General features: G+C 49.4%; 1 protein-coding gene across 2 annotated transcripts in view; it reads left to right on the forward strand.

Annotated features, from left to right (window-relative positions):
- The first annotated feature begins 533 nt into the window (after window positions 1-533).
- The window catches only part of HEG1 (heart development protein with EGF like domains 1), an 85,777-nt gene continuing 61,062 nt past the window's right edge, over window positions 534-25,248 (forward strand). The window contains exon 1 of one of the 2 annotated variants that reach the window (XM_048214815.2): window positions 534-873. In XM_048214815.2, the coding sequence (XP_048070772.2) occupies window positions 549-873 (325 nt within the window). In that variant the 5' untranslated portion in view covers window positions 534-548. Of the gene's footprint in view, window positions 874-1,054; window positions 8,833-25,248 lie in introns of those variants that run through there. The other variant, XM_048214816.2, reaches the window with a different exon arrangement.

Below are 25,248 nucleotides of genomic sequence, written 5' to 3' on the forward strand. Positions count from 1 at the left end.
GCTTTTCATCCCTTTACTTTGCATTTAAGGAGTGGGGAAATTCTGGTTCCCGATTGGGAGGACTCGGTTTTTCTGATTTTTCTCCCAAAGGCATAGCAACCCTAATGGGGGTGGGGAGGGCGTGTGTGTGTGTGTGTGTGTGTGTGTGTGTGTGTGTGTGTGTGACCAAAGTTGGCCGGCTGTGTGGACCTCACCCCGCGGTCCCCTGCCGGCCCCCGCCCCCTTCCTGCCCTCTCCCCGCCCCCGGGCCCGGCCGCGCTCGGCCGGTGATGTCAACCCGAGGAGGAGCAGCCCGCCCGCCCGCGGCCCGCCCGGGCTAATTAGCATGTAGCGGCGCCGGGGCCGCCTCCGCCTCCGCCGCGCCCGCCCGGCCCCGGCCGCCCTCCCGCGGCTCCCCACAACTTTTGAGGCGGGGACTGCGCTCGCAGCCTCACTTCGCTCACTTCCCCGGCCCCGCGCGGCGCCCGCCGCCCGCTTCCCTCGCACCCGCGGCCGCCCCGCGCCCGCCCCGCGCGCCGGGCATGTGAGCGCGGGCGGGCGCCGCCACCATGGCCTCGCCGCCGCTCCCGCGCCCGCTGCTGCTGCTGCTGCCGCCGCTGCTGCTGCTGCTGCTGCCGCCGCCGGCCGCCCCCGGGATGCGGGGCCCGCCGCCCTCTCCGGCCCGCCGCGCGCGGAGCGGGGCGCCCCTCGCAGAAGCGGGGCTGGCGCGGCCGCCGGAGCCCGGCCCCGAGCGCGAGCCGCCGCCGCCGCCGCCCACGCCGCCCCGGGAGCGCCGCGGGCCCGCGCCCCCCGGCCCCAGCCGCACGGCCCCCGGGCCGGCCGCCGCCACACGCCGGGGACCCTCGCGCCGGGCCCCCCGAGGCGGGAGCGCGGGTGAGTGAGAGCCGCGGCCGGGCGCCGAGGAGCCTCGGGCTGGGGGCGTAGGCGCGCTTCGGGGCCGCATCCCCCGCCCTAGGCCCCTCTGCGAGCTGCGTCCCGGCCAGGGGCCCCCAGCTGACCCGGGTCGCGGGGGACCCGGGGGGGGGGGCGCGTGGGAGGGCGGCGAGCGGGAGAGTGTTTGTCCCAGACCCTATCGCTGGTGGCGGGACTGGGGGTGTGACCGTCCTGTTCTCCCCCACCCCTTGGAAGAAAACTTGTCTTGCGTGGTGTACTCTGGACCTCTCCCTGACACCTCCCTTTGAAAAAAAAGAAAAGAACCCCCACCCCCCGCAAACCTTCCAAAAGCGCTTCTCCCACCTCAGAGGTGATACATCTTCCCGTCAATTCCCCAATTACATTCTTTTCCTGTAGATACAGAAATGGCCTCTCCACGTACAGAGCCTAACTTTCAAACATAAATAACTGATTTTTAAGGGTTCTAGCCTTGAGGATATTGTAAAGGACAAAGGATGTAGTTGGAAACACAACGCTCTGCTGGTTCACTCTAAAAGCAGAGGAGGGACTGGGGCAACGGTGTGGAGGTGGGGGGTTGCGAGGGCAAACCCCTGCAAGGCAGAGGGTGACACTGGACTGCCCCTGAGCCTTTCCTCCCCCCACCCCTTTCCTTTCCTGATGGGCTGCTGCTCCATACAGAGCCACTGCCTGTCCTGCTCAGAAAGGGACCTGCCCCTTCTCCTCTGGACCTTTTTATGCAGTTCCTTCTTTAGATCTGGAAGAAATGCTTAAGATCCAGTGAAATTCCAAACCTAATACCATTGTGACCTTGGGAGTGTCACCTCTTTGATCTCAGTTTCTCCATCTGTGAAATGGAAGTAATGATCCCTGTTCCCCCTAGCCTCCTAGTGATGGCATGACAAAATGAAAGTAAAAATAAATGAAAAGTGCTTTGAACAGTCAGCAGTGTGGTGGTGTTAGCCACTGCCTTCCTGTGAGTGACACAGGGCATATGCTCTCTTGCGGGGTTATTCTGGAAAAGCATGGTTGCTGGCAACACTAGGTATTGATTCGAAGTTTAGGTGAAAGTTGAGAAGATTTCATCTTTCTAACTGGCACTTCATTTAAGTTTCTCATATTACACACACTATCCCGTATAGGAATTAGCTTGCTTCATTGAACCTAGGGATGCTTCCTCTAATTAAATAAGAAAAAAGTTTTTTAAAAAATGGTCAGACCCCCAGTAAAAACTCAACTCCATATTCAGTAGTACTCCCATCATTGCAGAATGCTTTGTCCTTGTGAATTTCTAAGCCACTAGCCCAAGACTGAGAAACTGAGGAACAGTAAGGGAAGGGAGGGGAGAAAGAAGCTTTAAAAGACCTACCAGAGACATACTCACTGTGACTCTGATTTCAGATGCCTTACTACATACATTGTTTTAAGTTCCATGGGAGGGAATCAACATAAAAGAGAACATTCCCTGGCTTTCTCATACTAGAAAAGTAACTAAGGGACACTGTAGTATTTTGTGAGTTTTCTAAATGGAGAGGGAGTGCAGGGGATTGAGGCCCTTTCAGAGGAGACACCCAAGAACTGAAGGCAGGTTTCTCTGGTTGGTGGTCAGGTGTTCTTAGCTGTGGGGCCCCATCTTATTAGGGATGGGTGGGAGGGATGCTTGTTTGCGGGGACACTGGCTGGATAAGGCTTGCACACAAGTCTCCTTCCTTTTCACAGCTGGGCATCCCCACACATCACAGTAAGCTGGGTCTTACTGGGAGAGGGACAGTGGAGGGAACTGGCTCAGGGGACTCAGCAGGTGAGAATTGGGACTGATCTCGTTTGCTAGTCAGGGACACCCCCCTGCCCTAAGTGACCACACTTCTTCGTAGATGTGGTAGGTAACTCTGCTAGTCTTGCCTTTGCAACCTTCCCAGTTTGATGCATTTTGGGAGCTGAGAGCAATGGAGGCTTCAGGTGCATGAGGCTTTGGAGGAATGCACGTGGGAGTCCCCCGAGCAGGTGGCAGGAGCCAGGGTAGTCCAAAACTTCTCCTACCTAAGCAGGTCTCTCCTGGCACCCCCACAAAGCCCACCCAAGTCATGCCAGCTCTTCAATTGACCTAAGGCTGGATCTCAGGTGGGATGTTAGAAAGGTAAGATGAAGGAGGAAACTGATTACCTGTTGAAAACTGCTAGAAGCTGCTACCATGGCTGAGGATCCAAGCATGACCTGTGTTTGGTTTCTGATGGTGGTTCAAACAATGTCACTTAGAGGGGAAAAGACAATGAACAAGAAAGCCAGTAGTAAGTGATTTCCGTGAGTCTGAGGTTCCTAATAAACTCTCAGGCTTTTCTTTGGACCGTTTTTGATTGGCCACCATGTCTCACAAAGTAGAATCAGTTATTTCCTGAGGCAGCCAGTTCTCAACACTGAAAGAGCCTCCAGAGGCCCTCTGGTCCACACTGTGTCCCATGAGGATATCTGCCCTCTCAGCACCCGTGACAGATGGCTGTCCAGGCTCTGTATTCATGTCTTTGTGTTTGGGGAGGTGCTCGCTCCTGCTGGTAATGAGCCCTGAGTCTTAGAAATAATGTGCTTTACTTGGTTGTTGGGGAAACTGCCTGTAGCCCCTCCTGCGGTGGGCATACTGGTGGTCAGTGCCTGGCACTCATGGCTTGGGCTTCTCGATACATGGGTGTCAACCACGGGGACCAGAGATGTCCTTTTCTTCCTACGGGCCATTCTTGCCTTTTTCCTCTCGGCAGAGTTCAGGACTCTGACCGCTGAGTGGGCTTACTGGTGTTCCATCTGGGGGGTGTTTGCCTGCATTGGGCTGCAAGTCCCCCATTTGTGGACCCACCTATCACCCTGCTGGCTGTTCAGATGAAGTTCGTTGCTGGTGTTTGAACCGGTGGAGATTGAGAAGATGCTAAGTCCCAGAGATTTTCTTTTTCTTTGTGTGTGTGTGTGTGTGTGTGTGTGTGTGTGTTTGAACAACTTAGGGCTTCTAAGCCGCAGTTCTGAGTGCTACGTTTATATGCCTTGATTTTTGTGCTCCATGGACCATGCTTTAATTGTGAGATCTGCAGATGAAAGAGGAAGAAAAAGGCTAAGTCTTAATGAAAGGCAATGCAGAAGGAAAGAACTTTCCCACCCAAAGGGGAAATGACGCTGAGTAGCTGAGCAGCCAGCCCAAGGAATAATAATCTTAGAAAAATGCAGCTCCCTAGAGCAAAGGAAAGCGCTGTGAGCCCAGCCCCTCCTGGACCGCTACATAGCTGTCCCCTGAAGTGCTGTAACTTTTCAGGCCAACTAGCTGGAGCTGCTGGGAGAAGTGCCGCGAAGCCCCAGGCTGGGCAGGAGGCGGCTGCATAGGGAAGAGCGTGTGGCTACCTCTCTCCTGGCTGAGGCTGGAAGTGGTCGTGGTGGGGATTCCTGAGAAGCCCACTTGCTTTGATGGAGGCTGCTCCAAATAGAAGGAAGGGTGTGGGGAAAGGGATTCTCTGTGGCGTGTGTGTGTGTGTGTGTGTGTGTGTGTGTGTGTTTAAAAGCCACATCCTTTTAACCTTGCAAGAGCCCTTTTATTGCTTCCCTCGATGGGCGTGCAAATGCTGAACTGGTATTTTCTGCCCAAGACCTGGATGGTGTGGGTAGAGGAAGAACCAAAGAGGTTTGGTGCCCAGCTGGGCAGTGGCTGCACACCTAGTCCTGGAGGGCTGGGGAAGGAGTCTGCCTCCCGGTGGTCCCTGTGACTTTAGCAGCCCTGCCGCGCTGGCTGGGAGCAGTGTTCTTGGAGTTAACTTGTTGCCATCTCCGAGATTCTTACAAAGCAAGCAGAGAACAGATGGCACTTGTGGTTGTTAGCCACTTTTTGCCTTCTTCTGTGGCTTCCCTCTGCCCACCCCACTTTTGTATGAGCAGGAAGTAGCGGGGAAGGAGACCGGTTTTGGTCTGTCCTTGGACTTGGAGCCTTTGAGCACCTGCGTAGTCTGGTTGGCGCTTTCCCATTTAACCCTCAAAAAATCCTGTGAGCGATAGCACTGCTCTTTTACAGTTGTCGGAACAGAAGCCTGGTGAGCTTGGATCACACAGTAAATGGAGGAGCCAAAATTCAGATGGATTTGACCAGATTCATTGGTTCTTTCTGCAGTACCAGGCAGCCCCAGTTTTCTCCGCGGGATCTGCGTGACCAGTGCAGCATTTTGCTTCCTCTCTTCCTCGGTCCCTGGCTCTTGCTTGCCCTTTCCTGGAGATCAGGGATGAGAGGCAGGAGGAAGATATGGCAGTGGTGATGGGGGCAACCTGTGGAGTAGAGATCCAAACAAAAAAAAAATTGTTTTGGAAATTGCTCAAGACTATAAGTCTGTATATATGTAAAAAATGGCATTTTATGTAGACATTGCGAATTATGTCCTGTCTGTAAGCCAATCGTATGGTATTGATGCCGGAGGTAACGCCGTTAATTATCGACCCTGCTGAAATGAGTGGGTGGCGTTCTCACTGGGCTCTCCGCTGGAAACGTGGCTGATGTCATGAGCAACTGTTATGAATACCCATTCGCTAGCAGAAGAGATGGATGATACTCTGATTCAGATGCTGTAACATCGTTTTCTTTCCAACGCTATGCACGCCCTCTTCTACCCATTCCCTGTTCGTCTTGCGCAGACAGAACAAAGATGTTCCTATGCTGGCTTTTCCCTCTTCTTTTGTTGGACTGTGGCAGATGTGTCAGGCCGTGTCAGTCTGGCTAATTGGTCAACCAGAAAACACTGACAGAGCCCTTTCTACGTGTGGGGAGCTCTGCCAGGTGATGTGGAGCCCCCAGCATCCACACCGCGCCCGGTAAAATGATGGTTGTGAGGGATCCAGAACTGAAGACAGGTCACAGGGAGAGCATACTGACCCAAGGGATGGAGTGAAGAGAGATGACTGGAGAGGTGCAGAGGCTGCTGGGGGCTGGTTATCCAGGCAGGAGGGAGGTGTGGGCTGGAATATGGATAGCACAGAGGGGTATAGGGTATTGGCGTCAGCAGAACCCCACATACCGAAAAGCTCAAGACTGACACCTAGCTCCTCTCCTTCCCTTCCCTTCCCTTCCCTTCCCTTCCCTTCCCTTCCCTTCCCTTCCCTTCCCTTCCCTTCCCGTCCTACAAAATTTATTTATTTATTTTAGGGGTGCCTGGGTAGCTCAGTTGGTTAAGCGTCTGCATTTGGCTCAGGTTGCAGTGCTGGAGTCCTGGGTTAAGCCCCATAGCGGGCTCCCTGTGCAGCAGGAAGTCTGCTTCTCTCTTTCCCTCTGCCTCTCTCCACTTGTGCTCTCTCCCTCTCTGTGAAATAAATAAATAAAATCTTTTTTAAAAAATCATTTTATTTCAGAGAGAGAGAGAGTGCGGGGGTGGGAAGGGGCAGAGGGAAGGGGAGGGAGGAAATCTCCAGCAGACTCCCCTCTGAGTGAGGAGCCCGAAGCTGGGCTTGATCCCACAACCCTGAGATCATGACCTGAGCTGAAATCAAGAGTCAGGCGCTTAACCGGCTGAGCCACTCAGGTGCCCCTGAAAAGCTTCACTTTCCAAATGGAAGTGGTCAATAGCCAGGAAGTCCAGGGAAGAGGAGACCTGTTAGGGTCCAGAGTCAGTGGAGTGAAGACCAGACTGGAAAAGAGGATTTGGGCTGATTGGTCGTGGAGGGCTTTAGAAGCCTGCTTGAAGCATTTGTTTTTGTCACATCTGCACTAAGGAGCCTCTGACAGCTCTTGAGGAAGGAGCAGTACTGTCTGCTTGGTCGGTGTTCCTTTGTGCTTGGCGGTGGGGCTCACGGATGAACCACATGCGGGTCTGCCCTTCCTACAGTCCAGAACTTAATTCAGAAATCTGGGAATGCTGGCCGGCGGTTCATCAACATGTTGGTAGGAAAACACTGAAAGCAAGGCACGGACTAGAGAGGGGGCAGTGGGCATTGAAAGGGAGCACTGCAGGGAGCATTTACAGGAGGAAGACAGGAGAGCCTGGTGACGGCCTGGCCGAGGGGATGACCGGGACAAGGGGAGGATCCGGCTTGCCTGTCAAGAGGCTGCCTCCGTTGGGGGTGCTTTCACTGTAAAACCTGCAGCCTGTCCCAGCAGAAGTATCATGCACACAGTCGCTGACGTGCACCTGGACGAGGCGGAAGCCAGGCCCAGCGTCGGCCTGGAGGGGTGGCCCTCAACCACAGCGGAAGCCACTGGAGAAGAGGAGGCAGGCTCTGACCGGGCGGGGGGAGAACAGCCCGTGTAGATGGTGAGAGCCAGCCTGGCCGGCAGGTGCAGCTACGAGCGGCAGTTTGGAGGCTGGCCGTGCCTGGGCAGAGGATTTGAACACAGTGCCCGGTTTATGCGTAAAACGCGCATGTGGAGGTGCAGTTAGGTTAACGGGAACCTGCCTGGGCTTGCCAGCTCATCCTGGTATTATCCGGGTTAAAGGGAAGAGGGAGCCGGGGAGAAGGAGGCCTGAAGGAAGACCAGGGATTGATCCTGACAAGTTCAGGGGCGCCTGTGAGAGCGCAGGAAGAGTTTGCTCCCCTGGGGGAGACAGCAGAGGCCAACGGCTCGGGGCGACGTTTAACAGGGGCAGCAGCTCTTGACTCCCACCCCCTACACCTGGAGTGGACCCCCTACGCTGCCATCAGGAGTGGGCAACATGACCCACTAGTTACTTAAATGAGAAGCTGTGGAGCGCTCAGCCTGCATCTCCTTCCCCCGCCCTCTGCATCTTTGTTCTGGTGGCAGAAGGGAGACTCCAGTGGCTCCTGCTTCTCCATAGATCGCAAATCTGCCCTCACAATCTCCACTGCTCTGTTTTGCTCTCCCTGCCTCTGCTCACGCTCTCCCTCTGGTCCATGTTCACAGAGCCCAGAACAATGTTCTTAAATGTAATTCAGGTCACCTCACTCTCAGGCTGAAAACCCTCCAAGGGCTTTGCATTGTACTTAGAATTAAAAAAAAAAAAAAAAATCCAGACCCCCTGCTGGAATACCAGGTCCACAGGACCTGCCCTGCTGACTCCCTGGCCTCTTCTTGCCCGACTCCCCTTCTAAGCACGCCAGATAGTTGCGTATGCCTGATGGACCCCATCCTGTCCTGCAGACTAGGCGCACGGTGAAACCAGCCCTCCGGGCAGAGGGAACAGCTAGTGCAAAGGCCCAAAGGCCAGAACAAGCTTGCATGTCTTGGGATTGAAAAGAAGGAAGGCAATGTGGCTAGATCACGTAGGGCCCTGAGAACCACGGTAGGAAGGTCAGACTTTTCTGCCTGGCGCCATGAGGGGTTTTAGCAGAGGAGTGATGTGGAGAGTAGACTGGGAAGACAAGACAGGAAGTGAAGGTGGGAAGGCAGGGCTAGTCCGGTGCCTGACACGTGGTGAGCACTGGCAGTATTTGTTGAATAAATGGTTGCTAAAACAGAAAATAGATCAAATACAAAAATTGGAGGTAGGAAGAGAATGCATGCTGGCAGTAATATTTCTCTGACTGAGCAGCCCTCATGTTCTTGGATCATCACACACGGGATGGGCAATACCTTCCTTGTGCTTTACCTCTCAATGCAGTCGGATGGTGGACTGGACAGGCGTCTCCTCCAGCCGAGGGACAGTGCAGAGGGGCAGACGGGGCTGCCATCGGAGCAGAGTGGCTTGCGTCGTTGCTGGGGTGCAGTCTGGGGTGCCTGGGCTGGGGTGTTGCCGTGCTAGGGGGATCTCTGGGGTTAGGGGTTTAGATGTATATCTCTGGTGTGTTTGTCTTTTGCTTGCATTCCTGCTCCCTTGTTGGCCCAGGAGCTGTCGGACGGCAGGGAAGCATCTCCCTGTCAGACAGGGGGCCCCTTCTCCCTGACATTTGTTTCTTCTGGGAGCCTGCTGTCAGTCAACAGTGAGGCCATGAGGTGACATTTTTGACTCAGGCTCAAGACGGAGTGCAAGCATTGAGGTATTTCCAAGCTGCATCACCACCTTTGCCTTTTAAAAATCGTAACATTTATTTTTTTCTGATTTTCTTAATTTTGTAGTTATGTAGCATATACTATAGGGAAGTTCTAGAAAAGTGAAAGCAGCAAATAAAATATCACCTATATTCCAACTACTAGAGGTATATTAAAACATTAGCAATTGTTATATTTCTCACTTATAAGAAATATAAAATTATATATTTCAAAATAGAATACACAGGGGTGCCTGGCTGGCTCAGGTGGTAAAGCATGAGTCTTGATCTTGGGGGTCTTTGTGGGATATATAAGTATTTCTAATTTTTTACTGTCCTAAATAATGCTGTGATGAACATATTTGTTCATCATTTTTATATTTGTCTCTGATTATTTGCTTAGTGTTAATTCCAGGATGTGGAAAATTTTAAGATTCCTGACACTACTACCAAATGGTACCAAATTCTTTCAACGGCACTGTATGATTGTATAGGTCTCACCACACCTTGTGTGGTTGACAGTTTGATTAAAACACAGTATCTTTCTCCTGCCTCTCTTTTTCATCCAGATATCTTCTGATGGTGGGGTGTGTGTGTGTGTGTGTGTGTGTGTGTGTGTGTGTGTGTGTGTGTTGGGTGTGGCCAATCACAGCATCTCTCTACTAACCGCATTTCTGGAAGCTTCTGGGGCTCCACCTCATCCTGTGGTCTGAATCAAGTTGAAGAGAGGATGTTTGGTAGGCGACTGACTTTGCAGGGCGTCTCACTGGCAGGAACATGGCAGACACCGCTGATGGAGGTGGGTTCCTCCAGAGCAGGCAGCAAGCTCTCCGCCATGTTGTGTCAGGGGGGCTGCATCTGGGCAGGGAGGCAGCCTAGCCGAATGCTATGGGCAAAGTGGCCAGGCAGAAGGGAAACAGTATTTTAGAAAGAACTGGAATGCAAAATTTGGAATGGGGCAAGAGAATGCCACAGAGACCTTGTATCTTTCTAAATGAAAGCCATTTCATTGGCGGTAATTGATCCTTTAAATTGTGGCATACTGGGCAAAATTAGATTTCTGTTTTGGGTCTGCAAGAACATTTTGAGAATTCTCTTTATGTTCAGAGAATCCTAGATTCTCTGGGTTTGCAGGGATCTTTATAAAGTTTTCTTGGGGTGCCTAGGTGGCTCAGTCAGTTAAGCCCTGGACTCTTCAGCTCAGGTCAGGATCTCAGGGTCGTGAGATCGAGCCCCGTGCTTCATGCTGGGCATGGAGCCTGCTTAGGATTTTCTTTCTCCCTCCCCCTCTGCCCCTCCTCTCTCTCTCTCTCTCTCTCCCCCAGGGGAAAAAAAAAAGCTTTCTTTATTCATTAAATGATAGACTTATTTCCAAAATAAGTAGGGAAAGGGGCTCTCACTCTTTTGGCTTATCTACCCTGTTGATTTCCAGCTGGGTGAGTAAATTTTACTTTGTGCTCAGAAACTTTTGGTCTCTTTGTTCAGGACATGATACAAGATTAGAGGTCACCTTAGATTGGGAGATATCTTACAAATCCAGACGCTTCCAACTGAGTGATGTGACTGGCTGCATTTCACAGACATCGTTATTCCCGGAAAGGTTCTGGGAAGCAGTGAAGCAATTTCACAACCGTGATAGTGACAGAGCTATAGTTGGGTGTGGAAATGGTGCTGCAGCAACGTGGAGTGGCCAGAGGGTGAGGCTCTGACCACTTCAGAGGCACCAGAAGGCTCAGGGTCAAGTTTTGGCGCTGGCTTTTAGACCCGGGGTTAACTTTGGGCATAGTGCTTCCTGCCCTGGGCCTCCATTTCTTTACTTATGAAATAAGGGGTTGGTCCAGCTCATGCTAAAAGCTTCATTTCTATGGGTGTCCGGTTCATGCTGCGAATACCTCCTGTCTTCCCTGATGCTGGCCTGAAGTGTGAGGAGACTCGACACCCAGCTTCTTAGCTCAGGGTCCAGGAGCCATGGAGCCTGTGTGAGGGACGAGGGGGAGGGCCTCACCATACACCTGTGAGCCTGCTGGACCTCTGGCTCCTTGAGAGGAGGCATGGGTTACATCCGTCTTCGGCCTTGGCCCAGGGGGCATCTGTCCAGCTGGTGGCCACCTGCTGCCCAGGTGATACTGCAGCAGCACCTGCTCCCATGTTACCTAGGGCTCCAGTCATAAGATCTCTAAGTCCACAGACGCTGTTAAAAATGGATACATTTCTTTTGCTGTATACTTTGGTTCTGGGGCACTTGAGCTTCGTGGTACTCTCCTGGCTTTCCTGCCACGTGAGAATGTTCGAGGAAGGCTACCAGGTCAGGTGGTGTGGCAGGCAGGCTCTGTGCTCTCTGTTCCTGTGGTTGCGGGGACCTCGAAGGGAGGCTCAGATCTCACCGGAGACCCTGAATAACAGCAGCCCCCATGTCTCTGTTGGGAAGGAACGGGGCTACTGGAAGCAAGAAGAAGGATTTGACATGTTTGACAGATTTCTGCTCAATGTCTTTGATAAGTCGGGAGATGAAGACCAAGGAGGAAGAGGGTGACGAGAATAGGGGAAGGCCACGGTCAAGCTCGCTAGCTGACCCTGGGCCATCCTGGTCCCTGTGCATCGAAGCAGTCCCTTTGGAGGATGGAATAGTGGGAATACAGGAGAGAGACGCCAGGCTGGAATCTGGTCGAACGTTGTTCTTTATGCAGGGTCGTGACTAGTGATTATCACGAGTTAAGCTGGTATTGAAAACCACTCCATTTTTCCTTCTGTTAGTGGTAGAGGGGATGGAAACAGCTCAACATGAGGATGAATGTGACTCCTATAGTCTCTGGGCCACCAGGATGTTTGTTGTGCTATGTATTCAGTGAGACTTTTTCTGGGATCATCTCTTGCCAGGGTGTGGATAAGAGCCCTGCGACTTTGCAGTCATGGACGTGGGGAGGTCCTGGCTTGGGGGTCAGGCAGCCGTGGCTCAAACTCTGGCAGTACCACTTGCAGGCTATGGGACCTCGGTAGGTTACTCAGCCTCTCCTTGCCTTCGCCTTCTCATCTGTCAAATGGGCTATTAATGGGCCCTACTTAGGGAATGTAAGTGTCCCCTAGCCCTGTGAAATAGATTGCTTGTTGCTGGGGCAGGAGAGCTCTGTAAATTCTGGCCGTGATGATGCTCCTGGAACCAATGCCTGTGTACCTGACCTTTGTATTGATGACAATACCCCCTTCACCTCCAGGGTCATTGGATGGGGGACAATTTTTGAATGCGAAGGGCTCAGGTCCACCTTCCGAGGACATTTGTTACTTGATCCCCCTACCCCCACCCCGGGCCCTGCCAACCTCACTTCTTGGTATTCCTAGAACTTTCTCTCCATCCTTAGCTTCAAATGCAGGGAGGAAAGAACAAGATTTGACGACAAAGTCAGAAAAACTAAGTGCCACCAATACAGCCCTCACCTGTAATCATCTGAGGAGACCAGATTAACACACATGGAGTGGTAAGGATTCAATAAAAACAGTATGTGAGGTGTGACTCCAAAATAAGGCCTTTAAAATCACAGTCTGTGGCCGAAGGGTACTCTCCTTCGGGTCAGAATCTTTGGAGGTTATTGACACACCCCTCAAAAAGCATTTGAAGGAGTTGGGAGCCACCTGTCAAGCCAGTGCCTGGGTCACAAGCAACTCACTGGTGTTTTCTTTGCACTTAAACCTCATCCTGGATCCAAAATGGCGTATCTCAGTCTCCTGCATCAGTCACTAGACTGGGCTTTGGGTTTTTGTCTGTTTCCAGAATAATCCAAATCCATTACCAAGGGATGAAAATGTGTCATTATTCAGGAGACTTGAGACTATTCCTTAGGCTCTGTTGAAGACAAGAGGATTTTAGGAAACAGCTTGAGGAGTAACAGTGTTATTGGAGTAAGTATGATCTTAATGCAGTCTCTTTGAAGAGGACCATGTTCATCGGCTGGTGAATTCCTGGCATTGATTAGGAATTATTTCTAGTATAGCCGTGTCTGGTGGTAACGGAGTGCTGCTGTGTCTAGCCACGGGTGAAGTTAGGGCAGAGAGATGCCGGTGGCGGCCCAAGAGCTCTGACAAGGTCTTAACCCCTTTGCTTTCTAGCTACGTGGCCTGGAGCAGCTGCCTCATGTCCCTGGGTCTTACTTTCCCTGTCTTAGAAACGGGGCTGATGATACCTATCCTGCTTCCTTGACAAGGCTTTCGAGGAGGAGGAGCAAATATAGTTATGACGGTGAATGCACTTTAAATGCAGATACAGCAAGTAGTTTGAGTCAGAATACAGCGAACTGACTATGAGCCCAGCAAGGCATCCCATCTCTGAGCCTGTTTTCATATCTGCAAAATGGAGACCATACTACCAGGTCCGTGCACCTCCCAGTGCTGTTGTAAGGGTGAAATGAAAATTCATCCGCATGGACAGGCGTTATAAGCATGCATGTGCTGTGAACGTGGGGAGGCATCGGGCCTTATTATTACTCCGGGGCAGGGGGGCTTCGCCGAGCAGGTGGATGTAGGCGGACGAGTAGAAAGTAGGGGAGGAGATAGAGAAAGGGAGAATATTCTAGGAGATCTCACTGGCCTCTGTTCAGCCCCCCATCTCTGTCCTGTCAGCGGCCTCTGGTCTGGGCGACTAGCTCTTCTATCTCCTCTCTCTCCCACCAAGTGGGATGTTCTTCAAAGGCCTGCCCTTGACCTTCCACCTGGAACTCAGTTTAGTGAGCATTTACTGACCACCTCCCGAGAGCCACAGTCTCTCCTAAGGGACACAGAAATATGACCAAATAAATTATAGTTGTATAACAAGATAAAACAGTAGTCGAGAGGGAGCGAGTTCTCTGGGGAAGGTGTCTTGGAAGTGGTGTTCTCTGAGCTGTGAGAAATGAGTCAGATTTTGCCGAAAGCCCAAGGGAAAGGGAGGACGTTTAGGTAGGGAGGACGTTTAGGTAGGGAGGTCCACAAAGCAGAGGCATGGAGGAAAGACATAGCATGGCTTCACTTGCTTTCTCTGGGGGGGGGTGGGTTTCCCACAACTACCTTTCTTCTCTTCGGATATCCAGTTCGATGCCTTCAGCCACCTGCCAGACATGTACACGTTTATCATGCTTCACTTTCAACACAACAGATAACAGTTATAAATGCAGACATGTCACCCCTTTCTCCCCGAGAACATGTCCTCCCTTTGCTTGTTTATGGTCCCATTAATTTCTCCATCACACATTCAGAACCTTGACCATCCTTGTCTTACGGCTTTTTCTTACTCACATGCGATCACCACCGACTCTTCCCTCCCTCCCTCCCTTGCTTTCTTCTTCTGAATCCTGTCCATACACTTAATTCCTTTTAGACAGCGCTCCCCATAGGCTGCCAAGATGTAATATCCCCATTCGGGTCCTGAAACTGCAGTTTGGATCCGGGTGTCCTCAGGGACATGCCCCGGAAGCCCCCCGAAGGAGCTCTGCCTGTGTCTTTCTGGCTTTCCCTTTCAGAATGTTACCATTTCTCTGTAGCTCTTCGTCTCATCGTGCGCTTTCCTTTCTTATCCTTCGTTCTTTTTTTATTTCTGGGTTTTTGTTTTTGTTGTTGTTTAGATTTTTTAGATTGGCCTTTGGAGTCAGCCAGACCTGGGCTGGGGTCCCAGTGGATTATTTGCTGTGGAATCTTGGGCCATCTACTTGCTTTCTCTACACATCAGTTTCCTTATAAACAAAACGGGGGTAGTAGCGGCACCTACCTGCCAGGATTGTGGTGAGGATTGACTGGGACGGCCCACGTGGAATGCCTAGCATGGTGCCTAGCATGGGCTGCTGTGGTCGTCCTCGTCGACACCATCATCATTGTAATGACCCTGCTTTGGTCATTAATCTCTCTAACTTTAATCTCTTTCCGTCTCTAAGTTTTTCCCTTCCCTTTTGTATTATTTCTCTTTTCTGCCCTCTTCCTTTCTTCTCCTTCTGTTTTATCTGTTTTTCTTAACTAGCTGTGGCATACAACTGATTTTAAAAAATATTGGTTATATTTGAATTGAGTGTCAAGTTTCCCAATCTTAATTGTAAAAGCCTATTAGTAAACTTTGAATTTATGTCTTCAAATAGCTTTTATTCACCCCCAAGGGCTCCGATGGGAGTGGCCGTGAGAGCACCCCACTCTGGGACAGGCAGTGACAGCCCTGCCCTGCTCCCTTCCCCTGCCCAGCTCAGCAGGCCGTTTGTGCTGTGGCATCATCCCACTGTGTGCATCTTCTAACACTGTAAACTTTCCAAAGTACGTTTGTCTGCTTTCCTTAGAGTCCTGGGCCCCATCACACAGCGCTGCGGAACAAATTAAGGGCAGATCTTAGCGAAAGTCAGGTGGCCACGCACAGGGAGTGTGAAGGCCCAGGGCCGCATCTCATTTTGTCCTCCCGCCGGCCTCCCTCCCGCCTCCCTCTTCCTCCTCGGAACCAGGATGTTTTTCCTTGCCCTTTTATTGTTTCGCCAAGCTGGCAGCCCTCCTTTGGTGGAGCTCTGCCACCGGGCTTCCTCTCTGGGTGTGAGCGAATGTTAGGGTGACAACATGGGGGACAGGCCTGCTTCCCTGTCCCCCCCAGCTTCACCTCCAGGCACCACAGGCCCCCTTCTCCAAACTGCCTCTGCTGAAGAGCCTCATCTTCTGCCCCTCTGCTGGGTGTTTATTTTTCAAAGGATGAGAGGGGCCAAGAAAGCTGAGGCACCAGATAGGTAGACAGACAAGTCCAGGGACAGAGACAAGATATCCCCGCCCCCCCTGCGGAGAGACAGAGAGGCAGAGAGCCTTTTTGTTTACTTATTTAATTGAATGGGAATCATCTGACCTGACCCTGGGGCTTTTTTTCAAGTCCTTTTTTTTTTTTTAAGCCTCTAGAATGATTTTTAAACCAAGGAGCACGAGGTCAGTCAGAGCCCTTCATCTTCCTCTCCTGCCTGGGTTGGCCTGCTTCCCTCCTTAGCACCCCCAGGCCACCTCAGAGGCAATTCTGTTTCTGGAAGGCTGACCCCAAACTCAGGGGCTCCAGGACAGCCCCACCCTGGGTCATGGCTCAGTCCCACAAGCCTGCCTTCCTCCCCCGAGGATACTCAGCTAAAGCCGGCTCTCACAGGGAGGGGAGGATAAGACGCCTTGTCAATTTTATACTTTTCATTACTAGACGCTGTTCCAGGGAGATCTGTTTTTAAAAATCAGATCATTGGGTCTCAAGTCTAAACTCTTCTTAATGTGTATAGTTTTTCTTAGGGCTGCTCCTTTCAGGGCAAGAACAAGGAAGGAAATGAAACTCCCCGAGAGCCCCCGGACCGTCCGCTCGAGGGCTGCCTTTTGTTCACACAAACTCATTTGGCTCCTAAACGTCCTCCACCCCGAATCATGACATCCGCAGCAGTGTTCCAAAACACAGCCCGGAGCAGCTGAGCTGAGTAGGCGGCTGCCCTCTGGTGAGATGGAGCCACCTTCCCTCCATGCCCCCAAGGTTCCTGCCTGCCCCCAAATCTCCCACCTGCTGGCCATCCGGCAGGAAATCCCCTCATCTGTTGGATTCCTGGGGTGGAGGCAGTGATCTGGAGAGAGAGTGCAGTGGAAGGGAGGATGGGATTCTGGCCCCAGCCTGCACCTTCCAGACTCCCAGGGCCCCTTCTCCTCCCAGCTGGGCCGCTTCTCACACCCCGGGGGCACTGGCATCAGCAGTGTGCGATGTGTTTACACTCTTCAGCTGTCTTGGAAGTGATAGGCCCCTTAAGGCAGATTCCACAGTGTCTTATGTGTGGTTGATGCTCAGTAAATATGTATTTTCTTATTGTGGTAAAATATACATAACATAGAAGTTGCCATTTTCACCATTTTGAAGTGTACAAGTTCTTTTTTTTTTTTTTTTTAAGATTTTATTTATTTGACAGAGAGAGAGACAGCCAGCGAGAGAGGGAACACAAGGAGGGGGAGTGGGAGAGGAAGAAGCAGGCTCCCAGCGGAGCAGGGAGCCGGATGCGGGGCTCGATCCCAGAACGCCGGGATCACGCCCTGGGCCGAAGGCAGACGCTTAACGACTGAGCCCCCCAGGCACCCCTGAAGTGTGCAAGTTCTTGGCATTGAGTACATTCACAATGTTGTCCTCCCATCGCCACCACCCATTTCTGTTTCATTATCCCAAATAGGAACCCAGTAGGTCAGGACTCCCCATTCTTCCCTCTCCCCAGCCCGTGCAAACCTCTCCTCTGCTTTCTGTCTCTATGACTTTACCTCTTACAGGTACCACATATCAGTGGAATCAATATTTGTTCTCTTGTGACTGGCTTATCTCACCTAGCATGATGTCTTTGAGGTTCATTCGTGTAGCACGTGTCAGAATTTCCCCCCCTTCTCAGGCCGAGTAACAGTCCGTTGTATGTATGCAGCCCATTCTGCTTATCCATTCCTCCATCAGCGGACACTTGGATAGCTTCCACCTTTTGGCACTTGTGAGTAATGCTGCTATGAACATGGGTGTCCAAACATCTGTTAGGTTCTTTGCTTTCAGTTCTTTTGTGTGTGTACCAGGCAGTGGGATTGCTGGTAATCCTATGTTTCCGTTTCTAAGGAATGGCCAAACTGTTTTCTGCAGTCGCTGTACCATTTTCTCTTCCCACCAGCAATGCACGAAGGTTCCCATTTCTCTAAGTTCTCACCAACACTTACTTCCCTTTTTCTTTTTTTTCCCCTTGATAATAGCCGTCATCATGAGTATGAAGGTAAACATTGCTTTTGAATTTATAAATGCCACTTGCTGGCTGTATTGTGGACTTGGAATGGTTCCTGCCCCTCTTGGGCCCTGTTCCCGTCATCTGAGGTCACACTAGTTGGTTGCTATGATCCCTAAGGGTAGGGGTAACTTTTGGAGAGGGATGGGGCCACCAAAGTCAACCCAGGCAATTTCCCAACTTTGGCCGGGATGAATGACGCAAAGCACTGTGGATGCTAGCTGGTGAAGCCGGCTGCATGCCACAGATGAGTTTGGGAAGAGTTGGCTGAGCTTCTCTCTTCTCCATCCTCATTGGCTTCCTTTGGATGTGGTTAACTAGCAAAGACCCCAGAAAGAAAGCTCGGGGCTCTGGTCTCCACCCTTCCACTTAGCTCTGGGTTACTCTGGGCAGGTGACCTCGGTACTGGGTCTTAGCCTTCTCTTTCTAAAATGGGACAATTATTCCTGTCTTGCCTGCCACTTAGAATGTCAGGCTCTAACAGGATAATTTAGCCCCCCTGAAATTACCCTGTAAAAAAAGTACTTCGGAAATTGGAAACATGTGGGATTTCTTAATTAGATCTCTGAGAATAGGGGCAAAATTCCATTCTCCCATAGAGTTCTTATGGACAGTGTCCTGCCCCTCTTGTGGTTCACAGACATCTACCATGCCAAAAGGGGAATTAAAAAGGGAGCTTTTTAATTTCAATTCAATTCCTGTGTGAACAATTGAATCTGAGGAAAATCTTTTCAAGTTATGAAGAAATTCACTAGGATTCGCACATACAGCCATGTGGCTAGGAGACACCCAGCTCTCCCAAGTGTTCCCCAAGTTGAGGGATCCCAGGAAAGCTCTAAGCAAGAGCCAGAAACAGGAAATTTGCAGCTAGGGGGTCAGTGTCTTACTGTTCCAGAACCTTCCCTCATGAGCCTTAACCCCTAGCAATGTGAGCTTCATCTTCTGTCTGCCAGGTGACTCTCAGGAAAGTCCTGGGGACTTTGGTTGACTAATCCCTGGCCCTTCAGCCTTTCTGCAGGCCTGGCCGAGCCTCTCTGCTGTGTCCCGGGCACTCATCGCCTTCCTGGCTCCTACTTCTAATTCATCCTAACCTTCTCTGGTCCTCTCTGTCTCCTTCATTGAGTCTTCATTGACTCTTCTGCCCCTGATTCAAGGTTCCCCTTAATTCTGTCCTTCATACCCCATCTTCTCATCCTTCCATCTAATTGATAGTCCCAAATTTTTAACCGCCTATTAGATGTTTCCACTTGGAAGTTACAATGTCACCCCTAATTTCAGATGTTGGAAACAGGCCTTTCTTGTCCCTCAAACTCATTCTCCATTCTGCCTCCACTCTTTCTTTATTATCATTCTTTTCATGACCCATGAAAATGATCTCTGAGGAGCTGATGTAGAGGTCTTCTTGCTCAGTCTTCCTGCTGCTGAGTGCAGCTGTCATCAAACCAAGTCCCTAGGATTCCACAGCCCATGTGACGGACACTGTGTCGCTCTTCTTAGGGAGGAGCAAGGTGGTGCAGATGGGCTTACGGCAGGAGTTTGAAGACCAGGGGACATTGTACTGACCAGTGCCTTAAAGCTGTATGTCATGGAAGAAGCTGGGATATGATGGAATGAGATCCAGGTTCAGATTGTGTCTCTCTGCCATTAAGTGCGTGACCTTGAACATCCACTTAACCTTTCTGCCCTTCAGTGTCCCCGGGTGCCATGATACCCACTTGACCAGCTGTCATTCTCATTAAATGAGATAAATGCCTGTGAAAACACTTAGCACGTGGTAAGCACTGAATAGATGTTTGTGAACTCTGAATCCAAATGGAGGGAAATGAAAAGAAAGGGAGGCTGCTTTCACTCTGTGACATAGGGCTGGGCAGGAGCGGGGGATGGTGCCGTGTGGGGGCGGGCTGGGCCCTGTGGGAGGAAATCGCCTCTTTGGATGACACAGCATACGCCCTGTACACACCCACTCCACGGCTCAGAAACAATGCAAGTTGAAAACCCCCAAATCACGGGGTGGGTGGTGAGGAGTTGACTCTGTAGCAGCTGCTAATTAGGAAATCCTACTCCTGGGCTGTGCTAGCATCCCTGATGTTGGTTCACAAACAGATGTTTTGGAACATTAAGACACTACAGAAGTGGAAGTTGTCAACTTGGGGGGAAAAAAACAAAACAGTCAAAGCAGTGAAAGTCTCTTATTAATTGAGTAGCCATTCATAGTACAAGGGAAAGCAAGGGCCTGACAGAGGGGGCTGAGTGCAGAGGGAAGATGATGGTACCTCCAGCTCAAAAGATACCGGGGAATTGGGACATCTCAACTCCGATATGAGGCTGGTTGGTGTGGCTCAGTTGCCGTGGCGAGTGTGTGAGGTCGCCTCTCCCCTGGCCATCTGAGGAGAGGGAGGAGAGAGGTGAGAGGTGCCAGCCTCTGCTGAGCCTCACGGTGCCCCCTCCCCCCTCAGAGGCTGCCCCTGAGCATCTGGTAGGGCGCAGTCTCTTTTCCTCACTCCCCGTCTGGCCCAGACTCTGAAGCCTGAGCCATGCCTTCTTTCCATTTCTCCAGGGCCGTTTCTCTTCTCCACTAAACATCAGAGCAGGTTCCCGGATAGCTTCCCCTGCGTGTGGTAGGTTCCTGCTGACTCCTGTCCACCTTACTCTGAATTTCTCTCCCACTTGGGGTTTACACCTGTGCTGAATAGGGAGCCACGGCAAAAACAAAATTCAACCATAGTAGCCCTCAACAACTCAGGGCTTCTGAAAGGATTCATCCTTTCACCTCAATAAATATCTTAGCATTTGGCTCATTGTTGTCCCCGAGCTACTGCATGGAATCACGGAAAGCACTTGTATGTCCGCCTCGCGTGGCAGAGTGGGAGGGGTGGTGACTGGCGTGCTGCGTGGTTTGTTAAGCCCTTTCTGAAGAATAGTTCATAGACAATAAGAGAAGTGGAGGGACATCCGGAGCTAAACGGGGGGCAGTGGGACACTGTTCTTTTAGAACCGTGGGCCAGTGACATCAGGGGCTTGTCATGCCAGAGCTGGGCCCAGCTCTCACCCGTGCCCCCCCCCCCCCCAGCCTCTCCCGCTCTTGCTAGGAGAGCATCACAGAGCAAAGCCAGAGTGAGGCCCCAGCCGCCCCGGGGCCACTCAGCCCACCTCAGTCCTTTCTTAGGAGCGCTCTGAGCTTCCAGGAGGTTTTTCACCTCTGCTGCCACCTCAGCTGCCCCGAGAAGGATTGGGAGACTGAGAAGTACCTGCCAAGGTCATCTCCAAATCTGTTTGTTCAAACTTGGCAGACCTAGATCTCCTGAACAGCGGTCATGGATGCAGCACTCACTACATACCAGATACTCTGAGAAGCTGTCACCTGTGTGTACTGTCACAGCCCAGGGAGGCAGGTGCTGTCATTATTCCCCTGTTACAGATGAAGACGCCAAGGCACAGAGGAATATGTATCTTGCCTAAGGTCAGAGGGCACGTACACGGCAGAGCCAGAAGTCTAATGCCGACAGCCCGACTTTAACCACAGTCTGTGCGTTATGCACTGTTTCTCATGGGAAGCACTGAATTTCTAGATCCAGGCAGGGAGCAGGAGGCAGGCTCTTTTCCTTTTAGACGACAAGACCCTCCCGTAGAGAACACAGATTCACAAAGTATGGGGAAAGTGAGCAACTTTTTAGTGTCACCTGATGTGTTCCTTGGGGAAGAAAGGGAGAGATCCCCAGGTGAAGTGGGACACTGCAGGTAGGCATTTCTCATCAATCCAGGTGGCCGTGGCACCGGCGACTGAGGGGAAGAGGGTGGAGGCGGCATCACAAGCCCATGAGTCTCCCAGAAGTGGCAGTACCGACCAGGGCTGGGTTTAGTCTCTAGCTGCTGTGGAGAGATGGTCGTCGGCACTTCTCTTTAATCAGCCACCAGCTATGGCCACGACAGGTGCTGAGTGGCTAGGTACCCCGAGGCTGGGTGGTCCAGACGCAGGTAAACTCATCAGTCCTTCAGCTGGGTAGTCCAGGCTACTCACGTGTATGTTTCAGAAATGGCTGGATGCTGAGCGGATTGCATGAGCCACCTTTATGTGGAAAGTCTACAGGCTTAACCTGCCTCCGGGAGCAGGTCTTGGGACTCAAGAAAGCCCGTCACGAGGTGGCTTCTAGACCTGGAGTCCATTTACCAAGATACCAACCTTTGGTTGTTGTTGTTGTTCTTTTGCCTAGGAGATGCATTTTTTAAACATATACTTTTAATAACATAAGATTATATAGTATAAACCATTTTTTAATTTATGTTTTCACTTAACAGTACAGGTCGAGCATAGTACGTGTATATCTAAAATTCGATCAGTAATATATTTCGGCCATCCCTTTAAAATTTTGTTATCTCATTATTAAGTTAACCAACTTCCTATTGCAGAAATTTAGGTTGTTTCCAATTTTCATTATTATAAACAGTGCTGTGGTAAACTTCCCTGTGCCTGAAACTTTGCTCACATCCTTAATAATTTCCTTGCTATTAATTTCCAGAAATGAAATTCCTGGGTAGAAATATATGCCTATTTTTAAGGCTTTTGCAGTGGATCGCTAAATTTCTCATCAGAGAGATTGTGCCGGTTACATTCTTACCAAAGCTGTGTGGGAGTGCCTGTCATCTATGCCTGCAATGACACGGCAGCTTATCATTTTTTGAGTCTTTGCCAATTTGATAGGCAAAAATAAATACACATAAAAAGTTTAAAAAGTCTTTTCTCGTTTGGATTTGTATTTTCTTTCTTTCCAACAATACTGTCATGTTTTTACTCTCCAATTATACATTTTCTTTTGTGACTCACATATTCATGTTGTCTGTGAGATGTCTGTCTTAGGAATTTGAAAAACTTCTTTGTGTATTAAGAATGCCAAACTTTTATCATGCACTGCAGACATTTACCCTGGCTTGTTATCCAACTTCTTTAAATTAAAATTTTATTTTTTATCAAACTCATACATAGTTTAAAGATTGAATATGTTTTATAAAGCTATTATAAAAACCCTGACCACTCCTACCATCATCATTTTCTGCTTCCCAGAATCAATCACTTTCAACCCATGTAACAGGTTCTTTTAGTAATCCTGTCCATACCCTAAATAACATGCTTATATTTCTATTCACTGAGTCATCATTTTGGTTTTAGGCAATATTTATTGGTTTCTCTCAATGGAAATTTCGTATTATTGAAAGCTCTACAAGTTGGAAGTGATACACCTTCTTTCTGTTCTTTAGGGTCTTTCTGTTCTTTAGGGAACATGAAAATGCATTTTTGTCACAATTTATTATTTATTTATTTTTTAAAGATTTTATTTATTTATTTGACAGAGAGACAGCCAGCGAGAGAGGGAACACAAGCAGGGGGAGTGGGAGAGGAAGAAGCAGGCTCATAGCGGAAGAGCCTGATGTGGGGCTCGATCCCATAACGCCGGGATCACGCCCTGAGCCGAAGGCAGACGCTTAACCACTGTGCCACCCAGGCGCCCCTTTTGTCACAATTTAAAGTCACTCTTCAACACGACATGGTTCTGATTATCCCCTCATGACTTATGGACTTATGTGCTATTGTTCTCCAGGATTTGCTCTACCTTGTTTTATTAATCCCACAAATGAGAAATAATTTTATAAATTAAGTGTTGCTTTGGATTTATGTACATATTTACCATTTTCTTTGCTTATCATATCTGCTTGCCTCTTCTGGCTTTCATCTAGCATTGTTTTTCTTCTGCTTGAAATAAATTCTCCATAATTTCCTTCAGTGGAGGTAGTTGATAAAACTGATATTTGAAAATGTTTATATTTTGAAAGATAGTCTCAAGATATTTTTCAAAGATAGTTTTACTAAGTATACAATTCTAGTTTTCCCTCTCTCAGCACATTGACAATATTTATCCACTGTCTTTGGGCTTCCATTGTTGCTGTTGAGAAATCAGCTGTTAGTCTAATTGTTATCTTCTGTAGATGAATTGTCATTTTCCCCCCTCTCTATATATATTTATTTTAAAGTAGGCTCCATGCTAAGCACGGGGCTTGAACTCATAACCCTGAGATCAAGACCTGAGCTGAGATCAAGAGTTGGATGCTTAACCAACTGAGCCACCCAGATGCCTCTCCCCTCTGGTTGTTTTTAAGACCTACTTTTGTCAGTGGTTTTCTGCAGTTTGACTATGATGTAGGTTTATATTTTTGTTTTATTTAGTCTCCTAAGGATTTTTTGGGCTTCCTTAGTTTACTTGATTCAGTTTTATCCACTCTCGAAAATTCTTAGCCATTACCTTTTTGAATATTGCTATTTCTCTCTCTTCTCCACTGAGAGCTCAGTTATATATATATATATATGACTTACTCTGTCTTCCTTGTCTCTTCATCTCTTTTTTGTGTTTTCTGTCTTTTTATATCATCTATGCATTCTCTCATCTGTCTTGTAACTATTAGTTCTTCTTCCAGTCATATCTAATCTGTTAAGTTTCCTAATTTCAGTTATTATAATTTATTCATTTCTAGAATTTCCATTTAGAATTCTTTCATAGCTTTTGGCCATTATTTATAGTTTCTCTTTCTCTCATTTTCAGTTTCTTATTTCTTTTCATGTAGTTTTATATACTTACACTCTTTGACTGATAATTCCAGTATTTGAAGTCTTTACTTATCTAGGTTGCTGATTTTGCCCATTGATGCCTTTTTTCCTTATGTATTTTGTGCCTTTTGGTGGTGATTGATCTCTTATTCCTTAGAATTGTATCAATAAATGGTAAAATTGGATTGAAGGTATGTTCATTTAGAGAGCTTTCACATTTATTTCTGCCAACCAGGAGGCGCCGTATGTCAGAACCACTTTTCCTTCCCATTGATGAGGTATATGTGTGTCATGTGTGTGCACATACGTGCATGTGTATTTGAGATATAATTTACATGCCATAAAATTTACCCTTTTAAAGTATATAATTTAGTGGTTTTAGTATATTCACAAAGTTCAGGGCCAATTTTAAAATATATCCTCGACTCGAGGTTTAGACCACACAGGCATTGTGAAATCATGCTGCACACCCACACTGAAGGCTACCTGTATGGTTACAAATTCTTGAGTGAGATTTACTTTCCTTTACCTAAAACCAAGATCTAAAGGCCACTTTTCCCTGCTGTCCCATTCTGCAGGGCAGATTTTTTTTCTGTGTGCATTATAGATATGGTATAGTCCTGTATAACTCTTTATACAAGAGTTTCCTTGCAGACTCCCTCCTTAAGAGTTCTGTCTCCTGTCTCCTATGGTACCTATCCTTATGGTAATCAGAACAGAAGTTCAAGGTCATAAAAGTTGAGCAGGTGCCCCAGGGCAGCTGAAATTAGCTCGCTTCTCTGAATTCCAGCTCTTGGCTCATGTTTGGTCTTAGAAGGTTTGATTCTTTGCTTGCAAACTCAGGAATGCATTTGGAGATTTTTTTTTTTTGAAAAAATAAGTTATTTAGCATATTTAGTTTGTAGTGGCAGGGTATTTGGGACAGCGCAAGACTATTGTCTGCCATTCTCTTTTGCTTATAGTGCACATTTTTTTCTTTCTTCCATCTTTCACTGACCCTCCAGGGAGACCTCATGGCTCAGTGCTAGCCGCGTCTTGTCTTTATGTGGCCCTTCTGTTCCTTTTGCGGGCTGTAGTGGAATTCCTTGA

The sequence above is a fragment of the Ursus arctos genome, unplaced genomic scaffold (genome assembly GCF_023065955.2).
Source record: "Ursus arctos isolate Adak ecotype North America unplaced genomic scaffold, UrsArc2.0 scaffold_4, whole genome shotgun sequence".
Classification (NCBI taxonomy): Eukaryota; Metazoa; Chordata; class Mammalia; order Carnivora; family Ursidae; genus Ursus; species Ursus arctos.